Source organism: Castanea sativa, chromosome 12, assembly GCF_040712315.1.
Source record: "Castanea sativa cultivar Marrone di Chiusa Pesio chromosome 12, ASM4071231v1".
Classification (NCBI taxonomy): Eukaryota; Viridiplantae; Streptophyta; class Magnoliopsida; order Fagales; family Fagaceae; genus Castanea; species Castanea sativa.
This window is the reverse complement of record NC_134024.1, coordinates 26,802,212-26,823,318: the sequence shown is the minus strand read 5'-3', so window position 1 is coordinate 26,823,318 and position 21,107 is coordinate 26,802,212. Positions and strand designations below refer to the sequence as shown.

The following is a 21,107-nucleotide window of genomic DNA, read 5'->3' as shown; positions in this document are numbered from 1 at the left end:
TAAAAGATAGAAATTTTATTTTACAAAATTTGCAAAGAGTACACAAAACAGAAAAATAACACTATGCAGAAACACAAAACAGTTTCTGCAGAAACACACTATGCAGGAAAATTATTTTTCTGCAGAAACACAAAACAGTTTCTGCAGAAAAATAACACTATACAGAGAAATTATTTTTCTGCAGAAACACACTATGCAGAAAAATTATTTTTCTGCAGAAACACAACAATTTCTGCAGAAAAAAAACACTATACAGAGAAATTATTTTTCTGCAGAAACACACTATGCAGAAAAATTATAGTATGCAGAAAAATTATTTTTCTGCAGAAGCACACACTATGCAGAAAAATTATTTTTCTGCAGAAACACAAAACAGTTTCTGCAGAAAAATAACACTATACAGAGAAATTATTTTTCTGCAGAAACACACTATGCAGAAAAATTATTTTTCTGCAGAAACACAACAGTTTCTGCAGAAAAAAAACACTATACAGAGAAATTACTTTTCTGCAGAAACACACTATGCAGAAAAATTATAGTATGCAGAAAAATAATTTTTCTGCAGAAGCACACACTATGCAGAAAAATTATTTTTCTGCAGAAACACACTGTAACAGATATGCAGATATGCAGAAACTATAACATTGCATCTGTTTCCTTGCACAATACAAAATTTACAAACTAAACAAGTGCTATTGTCCGTGCACAATACAAAATTTACAACATTACATCTATTTCCTTGCACAAGTGAAGACTACAAAAATATATCTAACATGATTAGAGATTGAATAATCATGTTCCTTGCACAAGTAAATACTACAAAAGAGATGTCTAACATCAAATCATCTATGCCAACCATGTGCTAGTATCTTTGCACTATACAAAAATTACTTGATTAGATATTGTCAATAATAATATCCAAATTATGATGGAAATTTTGACTTTAACCTATCCAAGATTTCCAAACGACGTAGACGAATATATTCTTGTTGCTCAGGATCCATGGTTCTTGTATCTTTCATCATAATTTCATCTTCTATTTTCCTCTTTTCTACTTCATTCTTCTCTTCCTTGAGACGAATCAACTCTCTTCGTTCTTCGGATGCAATGCACATTAACTCTCTTCGTTCTTCTAATGCAATGCGCATACTTTCCTTCTTCTCCTCATGCATTCTCCTCTTTTCTTCCTTGATTTCGTCCAATTTGGAGGAAAGTATTGGGACCACATCATCACAATTCTTTCTTTTCTTTAATTTCTCCTTTTCGGCCTTCTTGCCTATGGGTCTCTCCAAGGTTTCGCCGGAGTTCATCTCATCATTATCTTCATCTAGATCTATTGAGCTTGCAAAAGTACGAGAAGATTGTGTGGCTGGCTTTCTTTTGCGGGCGTTCAAATTTTCTCTTAGAATCAACCACTTAGCTTCATTCTTCAAAATTCTCCAACAATGTTCCAATTGAAATGCATTTTTGCTATTATTTAGATAAAGAGTTTTTGCATCTTCAATCTACAAAAGTAAAAAATTGAAAATAATGAGAATCATAAAACTAAAAGTGTATTGATGTACAATACATATTAGATGTTGAGTCAAAATACCTTGTCATGCTCAGTTTTACCACTTTGATTCCGGTTCTCAATTTGGGCCAAGCATCCACAAAACTTGTTGGTCTCCTTTTGAATAATAGACCACCGACTAGTTAAAGAATCCTTGGAGCGGTTAAATTTCTTGTCATTGTGGAAGGTGGACCAAATTCTTTCCCAAAATGTTGTGTGCTTTTGGTCCGTTGATGTCACGGCATCTAAGCTAACATTGAGCCACGCTGATACTAGCTTAACATCTTCATCTATGGTGAAGTTGATTCCCCGTTGACCTCGTCTCTTAGTAGTTGATTTTTTTGCAATAGGGGGTATAGATTGTCCCATTTCAACTTGGGGTGGAGATTGATGAACATTCACGTCAGAATGTGGCGTGGACATCAAAATACTACTATCAAAGGACTCAAAACCTTGTTCATTGCCTTCTAAAATGTCAAGGAGGAAAGGATTTTGTGAGTCCATCACCTATAAAAATGAAGTTGTGTTGCTTCTGGGAGGTGCCCTGGATTCAATTCCATATATCAGTACATTTAAGGATTTCAATGTAAAGACTTAAAAGATCACAATATATAAAGCCCCTTGCCTCCCCAACCCCAAAATTCAAGCACAAACATGAAAAAGTGCTAGGCATGATGTGTGTAACATTTTTTTTTTCAAAAAAATACGATTAAAAGAAAAGAGAGACTCTTGTATACAAGACATGTACAGGACAGTAGAATCAAGGAAATCCAAAAAAAGAAGAGGAAGAAATGGAAGAAGCACTGTCTCTTCATTCAATCTTATAATGATGTGTACAAATATAGACCCTAATGCAACTCAAAATTAAATTCTCTTAACTTCTTTGAACGCATAGAGAATAGAAAGTGGTAAGTAGTGATTTCTCAAGCTTAAAAGGCTTTCTCAAAAAAAAAAAAAAAAAAAAAAAAGAGCTTAATGTAGATCATCACAGATAAAGAGGGTCTCAAGGAGAGATGAGACAGTTATGGACAAAGTTCTCTATTACATGTTGGTTTTGTTTTGAGTAATTTTGAGCAAGTCTATACTCTATTGCATGTTTGGACAGTAATGGACAATTATGGTATTTGGTTTTTATTTGATGTGTAAGTGTAAGAATACCTATCTGACACATGTTAGGAACATATCATGTCTAACCCATGTCTGATACTCGGACACTGCATCCCAACAGCATGTTAGTGCTTCATTGACTAGACATGCCAAAATCCCCCAAATGTGAAAGATGGATGAACAAGAAATCTAGTATTATAAGCAAGAATGAACAAGGGACACTGCACCAGTACACCCCTACAGCATGCTAGTGTAACATTGACTAAACTGTCTGGCATGTGTTATTTATGTCATGAATCGAAACAACACTATACAGAGAAATTATTTTTCTGCAGAAACACACTATGCAGAAAAATTATAGTATGCAGAAAAATTATTTTTCTGCAGAAGCACACACTATGCAGAAAAATTATTTTTCTGCAGAAACACAAAACAGTTTCTGCAGAAAAATAACAGTATGCAGAAAAATTATTTTTCTGCAGAAACACACTATAACAGATATGCAGATATGCAGAAACTATAACATTGCATCTGTTTCCTTGCACAATACAAATAAGGCCAAAGGCCACACAATTGGAGCACACTAACAAAGACCAACAACAACAGTAACTACAATGCCCATACCCATGGCAGCAAACACACAAAGCCAATACAAAATCTATTCACCATACAACATTCCCCTAAAGGGATGGACATTTCACAGGTTCAAGACTGCAAGCTCCAAATCAACCAGCATGTCAACATGATAGCACATTTTGCATATTTATGATTTTATTTGACCATTAATATCAAATACCATAAAGTTTCTCTTTTGGGTCGAAAACTCCCACCCAAGTGGTTCTAACTTCTCAATTGCTCAGAACCCAGTTACCTGAGGTGCAGTTATGTATCCATTGAAAAATCATGATATCCTTAAATGTTGGGTCTATAAAAATGCATTTTGTTCTATTGATATTTGACTGCTTTGTCTTTCCATTTACCTTGTGCTTTACAGGAAGCTAAAAGGAGCAGAGGAAAAGCACAGTTGACACATTGGCTTAAAAGTAAGAAAAAAAACAAGTGCAACTACAAATATATGGCATTCATGCATAATGCTATGTTGATAATACAATGCCAAACTCACAAACGAAGCTGCGGAGTGATGAACACAAATATTTATAAACAAATATATAGAAGCCAAAAAAGAAAAGAAAAAGGGAACTTACTATGAAGCTGTGGTCTTTAAAGGAGGTGAGTCATGGGTCAGTCCGAAAATCCATTTCCATTGGAATATCTCTCTCTCTCTGTTCAATCAGTCCGAAAACAGGGGAGAAACAGGGTGTGCTCCAAAGAATCCCTAAAAAAAAAACCCAAACCAGAAAAATTTGAACAAGAAACTCCTAAGAAACCTTAAAAAAAATTAGTTTAGAGAAACTCCCAAAAATTGGTTTAGAGAAACTCCCAAGAAACCCTAAAATCTTAATGAGAAAAACCCATACCTATGTAGAGAAATTAGCCCCAAATCTGTCAATAGAGAAGATGAGTCTGTGGTTGCAAAACCCCCCAAACCGATCACATTTTGCTTCCCGTAATGATGAGAATGAACAAAAATAAGAACCAGACAAAGAGAGAAGACGAAAGGAATAACTCAAGAATGAAAGGAGGAAAAGAGAAGAGAGACCTGTGAGTGGCGTGGGCTCAGTGAGAGGAGAGAGAAAAAAAAGAGCGAAATTGATTTTTTATACTGTACAATTAATATTAAAAAACTGAATAACTGAGCTACAGTACCGTGTATATTTACACGGTACTGTAGCTTGTTTAGGAGTTTCCACGTTTTTACACTTTTATACACTCACTGATGTGGGTGATTTTTTGTATAAAATATGTAAAAATTGCACTTTTTTTCATTTTACAAAATTTTAACTGATCTGATACAATTGCTCTTAGACCTAGTCCTAATCTTGCTTGGTGGTTGTTGTTGTTGTTCCTTGTTTTTTTTACTCCTTTCTTATCAATTTTGAGTTCCATCCGACCTTTGGCCTAAAATTTAGCCATTTAAGAGTTAGGATATGTTGGGAAGTATTTACTAACTTTAGATACTAATTAATTAACTTCAATTAAGATAATGTGACTAGTTATTTAAAATCACTAAACTTCCTAACACAATTTACTTCTTGAAATCAATCTAGTAAATCATGACACACAATTAATCAAGATCAATTCTTTAAGGAATCAATCATACTTATCAAAGGCTTTGTAGCTGAATTAGCACCTCTCCATATACAAAAATGCTTGGGGGTCTAGGAAGGAAAATAATTTGAACTACGGAGCTAACAACATGTTGTAATTATCTCTTAAAAACAAAAGGGGATCAGTCATGCTTGGTTAATCATAATTGTATGTGGTTAAGCCTTTTTTTTTTTTTTTTTGAAGAACAAAGATTTGGATCAAGTCTAATAATAATAATAATAATATTAGGTGAAGCTAAGAGAAGATTAAATTAGAATTCCAAATTAAAGTTCTAATTAGGCGCCATATATCTTAAATTATTTATTCTTAAAGAGTTTTATTTCTTAATTTTAAAATTAAATGTGGGACCACATCATAAATATTAATCTAAGTGAGTTATTAAGTACAAAAACCAAAGAGTCTAGAATAAATGAATCTTAAAAAAAAAAAGTGTTTCACAATAATTTTTTTTTTAAATGGACGATTTACATTTTATATCTAATAATATCCTTACAAAATTTTTTAAAGAGTTAAACAAAATATAAAAATGACTATTGATAATATTTAAATTATATATAAAAATTATATTATACATCTTATTGTATATTTTTAAGTATTTTCATGCATATGCATAGGGTTACAAGCTAGTGTATATATATTAATTGTTTAAACTTGATTTGACAATATTTTTTAATTGGTGATTCAACATAAGCACATGATATGTCCTTTTTACTGTTAAAACTTCTAGATTTATTTAATTTCAATAAAATATTGAAAAATATAATTTCAAAATTACGATTTTATTCCTAATGTGAAACTAAAAAAAGGTTATAAAATAGAGTGTCAACAATAAGCGGGAAAAAGTTCTAAAGAACCAGCTAAGAAACACAATTTTTGCATTTGGTCATTGCGTTCTAATTTAATGGTTACAAGGGAAAGGGAATGGTAATTAATCATGGACAAGGATTTCTTGCACATAAGGTTGTAGCACTTGCTACATACAGGGACATGTGTCAAACAAAAAGAGAGACACAGGGCACAAGGTCATGTGCAATGCACATGACCAATATTAAGAGAAAAGTTCATTTTGCGATAGAAACAGAAGATAAGCTCACTTTGCAGTGTTTTCTCTTGAACTTTGGAGTTAATGTTTACACACAAACTAGCAGCGGTAGAATGATACTTTGGAGCCCATTTCGTAGAGCGCCAAGCCCAACTTCCTTTTTTAGAAAAAACTTAGACTAAGCGTTGTCCAATAACATCAAGACGCGTGTCTAAGGTACAAGAAACGTAAAAAGAACCCTCAACAATAATAAAACAATTATTTTTTTGGACAACTTTTTATATTTTCTGTAAAAGTGATGTCAAAACTTTTTTAAAATGATTTATTAAAAATTGCCCTTAGGGTATTCGTTAACATGATCCTTTAAAAAAATATCATTATTATCATTCATACATAATATAATTAAATCTGCTATCTTCTCAAACAAATAATTAACTCTATTAATTTTTGGATGATAATAATTAAATCTATTATTTTTAAGAAGAATACTAACAGAATGTTTAAATTATAAAGTTAAAATGCAGGAGTCAAATTTAAAAAAAAAAAAAAAAAAATCCAATGACCAAATTGTTACTCAGTTTTCTGTCTAATAATGAAATTTGTGAAAATCACATTTGATTGTCTAACATATTTACTTCCATCAATGTGAACATGTCAATTTTTTGGTACCTGTTATTCTGAAAAGGAACACAAGTTAAAACCCCAATGCATGCATGAACCGAGTTTGAATTTGCTTAGTGAAACATGCCAACATTGAAAAAGCGATTCCGGTTGAATCTCGCTATCCGCAGTTTTATCTTTCGTCGACGTTACAATAATTAGGAATATTATGGTTGAATTGTGACAAGTACATTGTAAGGAGACAGATAATGAAAATGTTTGATATAATAGGAAATATGTGATAGAAAAAATATAGTACAAGTCGTGATGTTTGAAATTAGAAGTCACGATCCTTTTAAGTCACTATTTTTGTTGTCTTTGGAGTGTATGTTTAAAACAGTTTATGTTCAATATGAAAATTGCGTGCTAGACATACTATAACGCTTTATATGTTTCGTTGGAAAATTTTCTGTAAAGATAATTTTTCATATTTTTCAGTGTTTAAATTCTATAGGTTGTTTTTCAATTTTTCTCTCACACGTTTCATCTCCTATAAATATTATATTCTTTTGTAGCTGTAGGAAACATAATTTTTTGGTGTCTTCTCTCTCATGGTAAGCTCTCTCATTTTTTTCTCTAATCATATATTTTTTTATTTAAATTTCAAGCTTGATTTTTTTTCTCAAAGAAATTTTTGGTTTAATGGATTCTAAGCAAATGTTACTTCTTTATGCACATAAAAGTGCAATTTTTTTTTTTTATATAAAAAATAATAAGAAGAAAGAATGAATGAAGCAAAAGACAAAAACTTTAAATATAGTGCTTATAGTACTCTAAATTTATTTTACATAGGATAATCTATACAACAAATTAATAATATTGTTATAAAATGAATGATAATTGTTTAGGTGAGTTGCATTTGTTGGAAAATACATTATGCAGATTCTATACAGTAATGATATATTATGCAGATACATTATGTATTATGCAAATACATAATTAAGAGTAATATTGAAGACTTGTGGTTGACTATTGAAAAAAATTAGTGTACCAGCAAAATGAGTAGATAATTAAAAGTTATTGACAACTAATTTTGATTGTATCTATTCAAAATTTTAATATGAAAACTAAATTCATACTTGGTTTTTATCTATATTAATTACATTAGTTGGTTTACCTAATACACATGTTTTAAATTATTCAAAAATTAAAAAAAAATTGTATACCAAACACTAGAAAACATTATCAAGCTCATTTTCAAGATCGTCACCAAACACTTAAAAATGAGATAATTTTTTAGAAAATAAATAATTTTCTAAAAACTATTAACGCTGAAATAAATAGTGTAAGTGATTCTTGCATTTTCGTCTGTGTGTGAATCCATCCGCATGTAGGAAATTTATTGGGTAATCCGGAGCATTGCTCCCGGACTATACAATAATTACTCACACATCTAGTTAAGAAGTTTTCCCTGCAATAAATAGGAATACAGTGGAATTGTGACGACAAGTTCATCGTAAGGAGACAGATGATGAAAATGTTTGATATGATAGGAAAGATGTGATAGAAGAAAAATACAATCCGGGTTCTAAGGATTATCTTTGGTATAACAGGAAAATATCTCAGATAGACGTGTGAAACCTAGAAAGTAGAATTCCTCTAGAAAGTCTCAACGAGGGGCTCTGTTTTGTGGAAAAGATTGTGGTAGTTGAAAAGAGAATCGTAACATGCATGTCTCAGACTTTGGTCTCGCCCCTTCATTTCCAACCGAAGGACAAAAGGGAATGACTTCTCGTTGGCCCAATGGCTAATGCATGCATAAGGATAATGGCACCAGTTGACCCACTGGCCGCAAGCACTACTTCCCAAATAGACCTATATATTTGCGGCGCGCCTCATGCACGTGTTATGTGAATGAATCTGAACTGTATTTTGATTCTCTAGTTGCTGTAGGATTAAACACTTGTGCTTTCCCCTTGGCTTTATAACAGGAATAAATCCAAATGCATGGTTGGTAAAAGAAGTACATAATTATTTTAACTTATAGAGAAAGTTTAGGACCACAAAATTTTGCTATATTTTGCTGAAATGATTGATTGCGAGTAGATAATAAATGTATATGAAAGTGGCTAGCCATCTACTACTCATAATTGGCCACTTTTGTAAGTTGTAAAAAAAGTTATATCCATAAAAAAAAACTGTTTTTTCTATATGTTTAAGTGAAAGTTTTACTACATAACAATCCAAATAAACATTAAACTATGTTTATAATTCTATAACATATTAAATATTCTTAAGTAGTTATGTGACTTGGTCAGTTGGATGTCTTCCTAAGTCACATAATTAAAATATATTCGTACATTATTATTTGAATTGTAATACTCATATATTCAAATATTCATATATTAAGACACTTGTGTATTAAAATATATTCATATAATACACATGATTATTTGATTATAATAAGCAGTATTTATAGTATACTGCTTATATTTTACTAAGGATAAAGTTTTCTCTAAATTGAAGGTTCAAATAATCATGTAATTCATATATTATAAGTACATTTTACGTCAAGTAATTCATATATCATATAATAAAAGTATAATTCAAATATTCAAATATTATTATTTTTGTATAATATATGAATTACATGACGTAAAATGTACTAAAAAAAATGCCACTTGAACTAAATAAATCTTGGCTTATACCAAAATTGAAATACATTTAAACTTAATGAAATACACAAGTGTCTTTCTTTCAAAGATATAAAGAAAATTACACAAGTGTACTATTGCACTATACACATAATGTAAGACAACATCACTTTTTCTAAAGATAAATTCTTAATTTATATTGTATTATCAATGTAAACTTATAATTGTCCTTTATTGAAAAAGTAGACCTAAGGGTTCACACGGAAAATTGTTGTACATGGACTGACAAAAAGATCGAATTGTGAATTGGTCTTTCATATGGCCCATAAAAACCTCAAAAGTCTTCATCCCCCTTAAATCACACTCGAATATTTAATTGATGATGTTTTTCAAATTTCCACTCAAGCAGCTTTGGTTTTGGACGTGTGTTACGCAAATTGTTCAGCCCAATGACGCCATTCCTACCCCCACACACACACATATAAGAAAAGTTAAAAGCTTCACATTCTTACATCTGACACATGAAATCATATTACACTGGTGAGGAAATGGAAATGGTGCTTAAGCAGGTTAAACCATACGAGGAATTGATTACCGCCAAGGAAGAGACGCACTTCGTGCCTAAGCGTGAAGGTGTAATTCCAGCAAAAAGGAGATCAGTGAAAAGAATGATGTTGAATTGCTTTGTCGAATATATTTCTTCTGTTTTCTGTTTCCGTTATCCCTCTTCAGCTGCAGCCCCCTAGTCCCATTTTGACATGGCTAGTTGGAGATGCTTATATTTGGTAGTCAGTCCACATTCCACAATAATTTGTGATATAAGTTGCAATTGGGTTGTAAAAGTTTGAAATGTGCTTAAATGGCATTTCAAATTTTATTAAGCTGTTCTGTCTACAATTTATGGTTGTTCCTTTGCATCTAGGGTTTATTAACTTTAGGGTTATTCTTTTCATCTATGGTTGTTCATTGTAATAATAACCTTTATCGTCCATGGTTTATAAGCAGTGGAGATTATTATTATTTTTTTTTGAGGGGATAGTGGAGGTTATGTCTACAAATATTATTCCCTCGCTTTTTTTTACTTGTCTGTTATGTTTTATGTTTGTTTAGATATCGAAAGCTAACCTACTTATTCTGAAACCAAAGAATATATAATAGGTTTATGAGAAATTAAAAAATAAAAGTACAACAAAAATACTATCACCAAAATCTAAATTCCAAATGCATTCAGAGAGCTCTCTCATTACAAAGATCGGAGAGATATTGTTAATTATATTCTTTAGGCGTGCCAAACTCTCTAATTAAACATATGTCCATATGTTTTGCCACATGTGTTTATATATATATATGGCAAGTGTTGCTTTTGTTGATACAATTCCTGGTTGAATACGGCCAAAACAATATCATTGTTTAACTAGGATTCGGTCAAATGCATTGGCTAAATAAGTTGCACATATTACAAATCTTAACATTTGCTTAAATTGTGCAAAAGAAAATTTTTGTAAGAGTTTTCTCCTCCATTAAGAGTTTTTTGTTTTGTTTTTTCTTATGGGAGGATCATTGGTCCAAAGGCACCAAACCTTTTGGTCAGGGCGGAGGGAAGGGAGGGATAGGGAGGCCATGACCCTCTATGACTTTTCAAAAATCCTAACTGCCTCTTGCATTTTTGGTTAAAAAATAATAATTTTGGATAAAAATCTCAATAATGCCCCTCCTAGATTTTTACTAAAAATATGTAATGTATTTATATAGCTGACTAATGCATTTTTTATTCCCTCAACTTATTTTTATGTCATACAGAACTCATTAAATTAAAGTGTATTTAATGTACACCATAAGTAATTAAATTATATACGTAATTGTATATTTTTTACCACCGTATACATTTGGTGCAGTGGTCACTCTACAAGTATAAGTGCTTATGAGGTGTAGGGGGCAAGAGCCGGGTTCAAGTCTCTAGGAAAAAGATTCACATACATATACACTTACATTATGTTAGAATATAAATTATATTTTGTATAAAAAAAAACTTGTATATTTTTATGTGTATGTACCTGGTCTGGTTCTGATGGACTGGTATATATAGCTCCACGGTTTCTAGCCGTTGGGGTTTAATTGTGGCTTTAGTGCTCTTTTTGTAACGCTTCAGGGCTTATTAATGCAGGTGTTGATGAGCTTCCAATGCCTTGACAACTAATTGGTAACTGATCAAGGCATTGAAACCTCTTATTAATGATTTGTCTGCCTTTGTCCATGTCGTGGCAAGGTGAATGAATGTTCTTGATGAGGTCCTTTGGGTAAGACATTTCGTTGGTCCATCATATATATATTCATGAGAAAACAGAAACACAATGAAAGATTAATTAAGCATAAGTAGACAAGAAAACAAAGTCTAACAAATGAAACCTGTGGGTCGATATTGACAGCAACGGAGGGAAGACAACATATGGGAAAAGAGAAGAGACACATTGAAACAATGACAAATGAAATAGGTTGGAAGAAGATGAAAGCACAACATGGAAAGATAATGATGGCAGAAACCAAATATCCGATAGTGGTATCTGGTCTTTGTTCATGAAAAGATCGACAGTTGAATCGATTTGTTCAAAGATGCATGGGAAGGATTTGAAGCGAAAAAGAAATCGTGTCACATAAATTCACAATTATATGCCGGTATTATCTCCAAATAGACAATAGAAATAACTATCCTTTCAAGCTTCTTAATTATAATACCTTCGGAGACTTAGAACGATACAGAAAAAATTAGCATATCCTCTGCGCAAGGACGACAAGCTTCTTTATTATAACCTTATTCCTATTCCCTACATAAATGTGCTCCTACCTTTTCATCGGTCAATTCAATTGGATTGAAACTAGCTAGCACTATTGAATAATTTAAAAACAAAAATAAATTTCAGGATGGAATTAGGTTATTAAAAACACACGGAGAATGAGAAAAATTTTAATTTTTTACTGTTAGTCGTGGTGTTCAGGAGAATGTCATGGTTTACTATCCTCCAAAAAGACTAATTGCTTCATTAAAAAAAAAAAAAATTTGTTATAGGAGATTTTTATAGGGTTTTATATGTGTAATATAAATCATAAAATGCCAACGATCTATGTCATCTTACACATATAAACATGTGATTATTCAACTTTATTATTTTAGATATTAATTTAGCATTGCTTAAACAGTCAAGGTGTGAAAACTTTATAACTGAAGAGCTGAGTACAAAAAATTATGACTTCAAAGTATCAAAAGCCACAACCGCGCACCTTTTATGCGGTGGTCACTCTACAAGTATAAATGTTTGTAGGGTGTGGGAGGAGGGGGCAAAGGCTCGGGTTCAAGTCTTCAGGAGAGAGCTTTACACACATATATACTTAGATTAGGTTAGAGTAGAAATTCTATCTTGTATTAAAAAAAAAAAGTACCAAAAGTCACCATGCATTTATAGCTTTTCAAAATGGGTTAAAATGGACTCTGGAATTATTTAAAGACCAAAATGAAATTTCCAATTTCTTGTTAGTTGAAGGCAAAATTCATCCTAATCACTTTTTGATATACGTATTTTTGTTAATTTTATAAAGATTATTGAAATATTTTTTCTCAACTGTTTAATAAGAGTAGTGATGGAGCCACAATATTTTTACAACAATGCTTATGTGGTAATTTATTACTAGTTCTTATTTGAGTCCATTACTGACATTTTTTTTTCTTACTTATTATTAAAAGCTTGTCATCTAAGCTTTATTGGTGGGTTTTAATTAACTCAATCGGTAAAGTTTCTAATAGTTGTATAAGAGATCTGAAGTTCAATTCTCGTTAACAATAAAAACTAATTGGTGTCTTGGTCTGATGATAATAAGATATCATTAGGAGCGGACGCTATAGGTTTAACATTTCTTAAAATTAAATATAAAAAAAAAGCTTTACAATGAAAATATTGTCTCCCTAGTTTTATTTGTTTGATAATGAAGTATAAGAAATTTATTCATTGCTCCAAATAATAAAGATATTTGCTATTTGATGGACATTAATATCAAAATGTAATACTTCCTCCACTGTTTTATTTATTTATTTTGGAGAACATACTTCCTCCACTTTTGGTTTCTCCGTCATTGGGAAACTGATTAAAAAACAAACCTCAAATCTCACAAAATTTAAAATCAGTTTAAATTGCATCCTAAATGATCAAAGACCAAATATAAATTTCCAATTTCTTATTTCAATTTTGTAAACTTCAATCTAATCTTGAACAATCATTTCAAAATTCTTGTTACTGCACAGGATAGAGCTGTTAAAAGATTGATTAAGTTAATAGATTGACCAATTTTTTATGGTTTAAGCTTTTGGAGTAACCAATATTTTACCATGTAATCAGAGTGGGTGGCTTCAGTGGCTTCAAGTTTGAACCTTGTCTACACTATATCTTAAAAGGTTTTTCTAATGGTTTATACTTTTGAGACTATCGGACATTTATCAAAAGATAGACTACCCTCTTCATTTGAACAATCTTATCAAAATTATAAATTTCTGCATTCCAAATTAGATGGGCGTTTAAAAATGGTATGAATTTAATGAAATAAAATTAAAATTTATACTTTAAAGTTTAAACCCCTTGTAATGGCTATCTACCAATTTTAACCAATCGTTCAAATTAGGTCCAATTAATTACTTAGCCAAAAGCCAAATAGCAAAGATAAATCATAATCCTTTCTCCAAAAAAAAAAAAAGGAGATAAATCATAATCACAGCAAATACAACTGACACACCCAAACGCATGATGTATTTACAAAGGGAAAAACCCACAATTTGCAAAAAATCTCTTAAGCACTAGCCCAGCAATCAACAAACCGATCCAATTTGAAGATAGTTGTAATACAAAACAATTACAAAGCCCCCTAGTTCTATGTACGTAGATGTTCTTGTAACTAGGTTCCCTGCCCTTGCTAACAACTAGTTGCACCAGCCTCTTCTCTTCAATAGCATTTGGCTGTACAAGTTGAGACACCGATTACAAATCCAATCTCCAGGATATTTTGAAGTCACCTGAAGTTGAGGATTTGGGGTAGCTTCTGTGATTTCCAGCACCAATCAAAGACGCACAAGGCAATTACAAATGTTTGGCTTGGGCCTCTGTTAGTATGGAGTAGATAAAAAATTGACTCATAATATGATTACTTTATCATAATATTAAAGTGGTGAAAATCCTTGAGTCCCACATTGGAAATGGTAGAGAATATGAGTTTTGGGCTGGATATTGGGTTGGGCTTTAGCATGTGTGGACTAGGCCTACTTTTCCAATTAATAATAATAATATTTTAGTATTTTATTTTTGAGTTAGTAAGTCTGTTTATAGTAGTTATCTCTGAAACAGTGTTTTAGTTTTAAAGTTACGTATATTTTCATAGTTCTCATTCATGAAAAATAGCTTTTGGAAAAAAAAAAAAAAAAACTCAGAGAGAAAATAATTTTTTGCATTCATTTGAGTCAAAGAGAGAGAAAGAGACACAGAGTAGTTTGCAGAGCATGAATCTAGAGTGCTTCTTCTTCGTGCTGTAGATCATTTTATCCTGGGAAGCAAATGTCCGCGAGTCTCAAAACACCACAGATTGTGTGAGGGACAAAGTCCACTTTAAGGAGATTGTGTCAAATACAAGACTTGATCTGAATCATTCATCTTTCACGCATTTGGTCTGTGAGTTTCTAATTATTTGCAAATTTCTCCTTATATATACAGTATCTATTTATTGTGTTTGTCTATCACATTTATTTGTGTTATTACTTATTTTTAGATTTGTATGTTATTCCTTTTGCTTTAATACAAAAGAAATTGTTGAAAAAAATCCAAAAATCTTAAAGCAGATTTTATATATTTTAATTTATTTTTGTGATTTACAGTGAAAGAAATTTTGTATTTGTTGTAAAACACTAAATCGGTAATTGTATATACTCTGCGCAAAACTTGAAAAACTGAGTTTGTGTTTATTGTGAACTTTGATCTGTTGATAATTTCGATTCTCGTGCTTGACTGTAGAATGTTTTATACATTATTTGTTAGTTGATCTTTCCATCTTCTTGATTATATTATTTTATTAGGGCTTTTTTTTTTGTCTTATTTGAATCTTTGTTTAGCTGGGCATTGGTCTATTTATTTGTTGGTTTGTACGTATTGTGCCTTCATTGTTTGATTTTGAAAAATAGTTAGCTTATAATATATTATATGCTATTAAGCTTTTTTGTCTTATTTGCTTGGCTGGGCATTATTTAGATTATGTTGTTAAGTGTGTTTGTGCTCTATTTCTGTATTTCGGTGTTGAAGGAAAAAAAAAAATAGTTGGCTTAACTTTCTTTTTGCACAGTAACATTTGGAAGTTAATTTTTATATTTATTTCTTAAGCTTGGCTGGTTTTGAGGATCAATTTGTTTGAATTTTGTCGAACAAAGATGTCAAACAAAATTGTTGTGAAACTTGTTGTGGCTCGAACCAACACGAACCTTTCTGCGGTGAATTCTGAAGTGAACTTGGTAGGAGGAAATACCAAGGAATAGTGGGTGGATACTAGGGCTACACACCATATATGCTCAAAAAAGAAAATGTTTTCTACATATAATCCTGTGGGTAATGGAGAAAAAATTTTCATGGGTAATTCTTCAACTTCTAAGATTGAAGGAAATGGAAAGATTGTGCTAAAGATAACTACAGGCAAGTTTTTTACTTTGAAGGATGTACTACATGTGCTAGACATTCAAAAGAACCTTGTATCTGGCTCATTGTTAAGCAAGAATGGTTTTAAGTTGGTTTTTGAGTCTGATAAATTTTCACTCTTTAAGAGTGGAATGTATTTGGGCAAAAGATATTTGAACAATGACTTGTTTAAGATGAATGTAATGATTGCTTTTCTTACTATTGATAATAATAAGGGTGCATCTTCTGTTTACATGCTTGAGTTATCTAATGTTTGGCATGGTAGATTGGGTCATGTTAATTATTATACTTTAGATAGATTGATAAATTTAAAATTGAATTTAATTATATATGTGAAACTTGTGTGGAAGCTAAGATGGCTAGAGCATCTTTTAAATTAGTTGAAAGAAGCATTGAACCTCTAGATTTAATACATAGTGATGAATGTGACATGAAATCTGTACAAACTAGAGGTGGTAAGAAATATTTCATCACTTTCATAGATAATTGCACTAGATACTATTATGTGTACTTGCTAAGGAGCAAGGATGAGGCAATTGAGGCATCCATGCAACATAAGAATGAGGTTGAGAATTATCTCAACAAAAAGATTAAGGTTTTAAGGAGTGGTAGAGGTGGGGAATATAAATCACCTTTTGGTGAGTTCTGTTTACAGCATGGTATTGTTCATCAAACCACTGCACCTTATTTACCTCAAGAAAATGGAGTTGCTGAAAGGAAAAATAGAACCTTAAAAGAAATGATGAATGCAATGTTGATAAATTTTGGTTTCCCACAGAACTTGTGGGGGGAAGCTATTCTTTCCACCAATTTTATTCTTAATAAATTACCTAAAAAAAAAAACTAATAAGACATCTAATGAATTATGGAAAGGTAGAACACCTTACTATAAATTCTTAAAGGTGTGGGGGTGTTTGGCAAAAGTGGTGGTTCCTATTCCTAAAAGGACAAAGATAGGACCAAAAACCATTTATTGTGTTTTCATCGGTTATGCTCATAACAATACTGCATATCGGTTTCTAATTTATAAGTCTGACATTCTTGACTTGCATGCCAATACAATTATTGAATCAAAGAATGTGTCATTCTTTGAAGAAATATTTCCTTACAAATCCACACAAGATTCAAGTCCTCTTAAGAGAAACTTTGAGTCTACATCTAGTACCTCTCATGATCAAGAGTTGATGGAAGAGATGAATGCGGTTGAGCCTAGACGTAGTAAGAGGGCTAAAACGTCAAAATTGTTTGGTCTAACTTATATGTTAGAAGATGAACCTCAAAGCTTCAAGGAAGCTATCTCTACACCTGAGGCGTCTTTCTAGAAAGAAGCTGTCAATAGTGAGATTGAATCATCATTCAAAATCATACATGGGAACTAGTGGATCTTCCACTAGGTTGTAAACCTCTAGGATATAAATGGATATTTAAGAGGAAATTAAAGGCTGATGGATCTATTGACAAGTACAAGGCAAGACTTGTTGTAAAGGATTACAAATAAAAGGAAGGCGTGGATTATTTTGACACATATTCACATGTTATAAGAATAACGTCTATTCAGATGTTGGTGGCTATTGCAGCGTTGCATAACCTAGTGATACATCAAATAGATGTAAAAACAACATTCTTGAATAGTGAATTAAATGAGGAGATTTATATGGAACAACAAGAGAGGTTCATTGTTCCTGGTCAAGAAAAAAAATTGTGCAGGCTTGTTATATCTCTTTATGGATTAAAGCAAGCTCTAAAGTAATGGCATGAGAAATTTGATAATGTAATGATGTCAAATGGGTTGAGTGTGATAAATGTGTGTAGATTAAAGATACTGCAAATGGCTATGTCATTGTGTGTCTCTATGTTGATGATATGCTCATTATAGTTAGCAATAATGATATCATTAAAGCTATCAAGAGAATGTTGACTGGTGAGTTCGACATGAAAGATTTAGGTGTTGCAGATGTGATACTAGGAATGAAGACTTCTAGAAAATCTGATGGACTTGTCTAATCTCAATTACATTATGTTAAGAAAGTTCTTGAGAAATTCAAGAAATATGATGACAGACCAGTGAAAACACCTATAGATGTAAATTTACATCTAACTAAAAATAAAGGACAAGGAATATCTCAATTGGAGTATTCAAAAATAATAGGCAGTCTTATGTATATAATGAACTACACTAGACCTGACATAGTATATTCTGTCAGCAAGTTGAGTAAATACACTAGTAATCAAAGGGAAGACCACTGCAAGGCATTAGTTAGGGTTTTGAGGTATTTGAAATATACCCTAAACTATGGGTTGCATTACACTTGGTATCTAGCTGTACTAGAAGGGTATAGTGATGCTAATTGTTTATCCGACACAAAAGACACCAAATCCACGAGTGGATATGTCTTTACACTTGGTGGTGCAACGGTATCTTGAAAGTCTTCTAAGCAAATATGCATTGCTAGATCCACAATGGAATATGAATTTATTGCATTGGACAAAGTAGGAGAAGAAGCATAGTGGCTTCGTCATTTCCTGGAGGATATGCCGATGTGGATAAAACATGTGCTTCCTATTTGTATACATTGTGATAGCAAATCAACTATAGGTAGGGCACAAAGTCATATGTACAACGATACATCTCGACATAATACTGTGAGGCAGTTGCTCTCTAATGAAATTATTTCCATTGACTTCATAAAGTCAAAAGAGAATTTAGCGGATCCATCAACCAAAAGTTTGAGTAGAGAATAAGTAAACTGCTCATCAAGGGGAATGGGGTTAAAGCTAATGACCTAAAGTTTCCATTACGATAACCCCACCTAGTTGACTGGAGATCCCAAGATCTAGGTTTTCAAAGGGACAAAAAAATTGTGGAGACTAGTTTTTATCACTACGAAGGTTATGTGAGTGTTTGGATTCACGTTTTTGTGTCTGAGTTTTGTGTTTTCACGTTTTCTTCTTCTTCTTTTTTTCCCCTGCTTCACGCGTTTTAGAGGAGATAGTTTTCATTGTTTATGTACTGTAACGTACTGTTCACAGCCGCAGATTTGGACTTTTTTGTGTGAATAGTGCACCCGTGCACTGTTCATGGGACCTACAAATATAACTTTTCAGCAACTTTTTCATTAAAAATGGGTCCCACGATACTATTCACACATTTAAAAATTATTTTGCTACAGTGTTTTTAGTTTTCAGCAATAAGTTCTATCTAAATAGACCCTATATCTCCCGCCCATTCTTATGATGAAATAGTAATGCCTGTAAGCAATGTTCAAGGTAAGCGATGTTCAAGGTAAGCTTTGCTTTTAATGATTTTTATATCTTAGAATTCCAAGTGGGGTATAACAGGATACTCTTAATAAGAGTCACCTATATGAGTGTTTACTGATTAGCTAGTATGTCCGATAGTCTTTCACAAAAGAAGGTTCAAAGCCAAAAGCCACCTCTCCCAATACAGTAATTTTTTTTCTACTCTCTCTGTGTCTGCATCATCATTTGCATTGTGCTTTATCAATTTCCATTCATGTGGGGGATTGTTAGTATGGAGTGAATAAGAAATTGACTCCTAATGTGACCACTTTAACATGATATTAAAGTGGTGAATTTCCTTGAGTCCCACATTGGAAATGATAGAGAATAAGAGTTTTGGGATAGATTTTGGATTGGGCTTTAGGCATGTGTGGACTAGGCCCACTTATCCAATTAATAATAATAATATTTTATTATTTTATTTTTGAGTCAGTAAGTCTATATATAACAGTTATCTCTGAAACAGTGTTTCAGTTTTAAAGTTATGTATATTTTCATAATCCCTTATTCATGAAAAAATAACTTTTGGAAAAAAACTCTCTCAGAGAGAAAATAATTTTCTGCATTCATTTGAGTCAAAGAGAAAGAAAGAGACATAGAATAGTTTGTAGAGCACGAACCTAGAGTGCTTCTTCTTCGAACTGTAGATCATTTTATCTTGGGAGGTAGACATTCGTGAGTCTCAAAACACCACAGATTGTGTGATGGGCAAAATCTGCTTTAAGGAGATTGTGTCAAACACAAGACATGATTTGAATCATTCATGCTTCACGCATTTGATTTGTGAGTTTTTAATTATTTGTAGCATTCAATTTGGGAGATCTTTTTTCCCTTCTTTGAGGTGGATTGATGTTTTAATAGGATTTATACCATGTTTAAAATCTACTTTTGGAGAAATAGATGTTTTTCTTGATCAAGTGGTTAAAAAACATATGATGATGAAAGGTGATGATGGTCTACCTAATAAGAATGATTTTGTGGATAATTTGCTTGAGCTTCAAAAGAGTGGCAAGCTTGACTTTGAGCTCACTCATAAAATCTCCAAGCACTCTTATTGGTCTCTCTCTCTCTCTCTCTCTCTCTCTCTCTCTCTCTCTCATGCAAGTGCGTGCACACACACAAGCACAGACAAAGAGAAACATGGGCATATGCTCAACACACACATTTAAAGTTTAAGGGTCAAATTGATGGTGGTTCTCAGGGCATTTGTTAATACAAAATTTTAAAAAAGTTTTGATATCATTTTTATGTGAAAAATAAAAAGTTGTCAAAAAATAAGGTACCTTTTTCTTTTTCTTTTTATAAAAAATTTTCTAAAAATTTGAAGACATTTTTGTTGGAGGAATTGATACTATAGTATCAATTCCTCTCTTGTAATGGGCAATGGCAGAGCTCATAAGAAGTCCAAGTACATTGAAGTGAGCACAAGAAGAGATAAGAAGAGTAGTACGTACAGAGTCACATATAGAAGTGAAAGATATTAGTCAAACGGATTACTTGAAATGCATTCTTAAAGAAAATATGAGACTGCATTAGCATGTATGAAATTTGGAGGTTATAATATTCTGTCCAAAACAAGAGTGTTGATCAATGTTTTTGCAATCCAAAGGGACCCAAAAATATGGGATAGGCCTGAAGAGTTCATCTCAGAGAGATTGAAAGACAATCAAGTTGATTTCAAATCACTAGACATTGAATTAATCCTATTTGGAGGTGGGAGAAGGGGGTGCCCAGGAATTTTATTCGGTGTTGCTATAGCAAAATATGTCATTGCCAACCTTCTATGCTGGTTTGATTGGAAGTTGCCTAGTTCTAAGGTAGGGAAAGACTTGGACATGACTGAAGTTAATGCCCTCACTGTGTTTAAGAAAGTTCCTCTCGAGCTTGTTGCAATACCATACTCTTCTTGA

General features: G+C 32.2%; 2 protein-coding genes and 1 non-coding gene across 3 annotated transcripts; 2 read left to right on the top strand and 1 right to left on the bottom strand.

Moving 5' to 3' along the window:
- Window positions 1–923: 923 nt before the first annotated feature.
- LOC142620451 (glutathione S-transferase T3-like) lies at window positions 924–4,553 on the bottom strand. The gene is made up of 4 exons (XM_075793813.1): window positions 4,138–4,553; window positions 3,865–3,995; window positions 1,595–2,096; window positions 924–1,505 (listed from the first exon to the last, which is right to left on the bottom strand). Exons 3-4 carry the CDS (start codon window positions 2,054–2,056, stop codon window positions 924–926), a joined length of 1,044 nt encoding a protein of 347 aa, XP_075649928.1. The 5' UTR covers window positions 2,057–2,096; window positions 3,865–3,995; window positions 4,138–4,553.
- A 7,349-nt stretch (window positions 4,554–11,902) lies between these two features.
- On the top strand, window positions 11,903–12,004 carry LOC142621386 (U6 spliceosomal RNA). Its single transcript, XR_012841767.1, has one exon. It is a non-coding gene; the product is annotated as a U6 spliceosomal RNA (small nuclear RNA).
- Window positions 12,005–20,738: 8,734 nt separating this feature from the next.
- On the top strand, window positions 20,739–21,107 carry LOC142620450 (phenylacetaldehyde oxime monooxygenase CYP71AN24-like). The gene has a single exon (XM_075793812.1). The coding sequence runs from the start codon at window positions 20,739–20,741 to the stop codon at window positions 21,105–21,107; it is 369 nt and encodes a 122-aa protein (XP_075649927.1).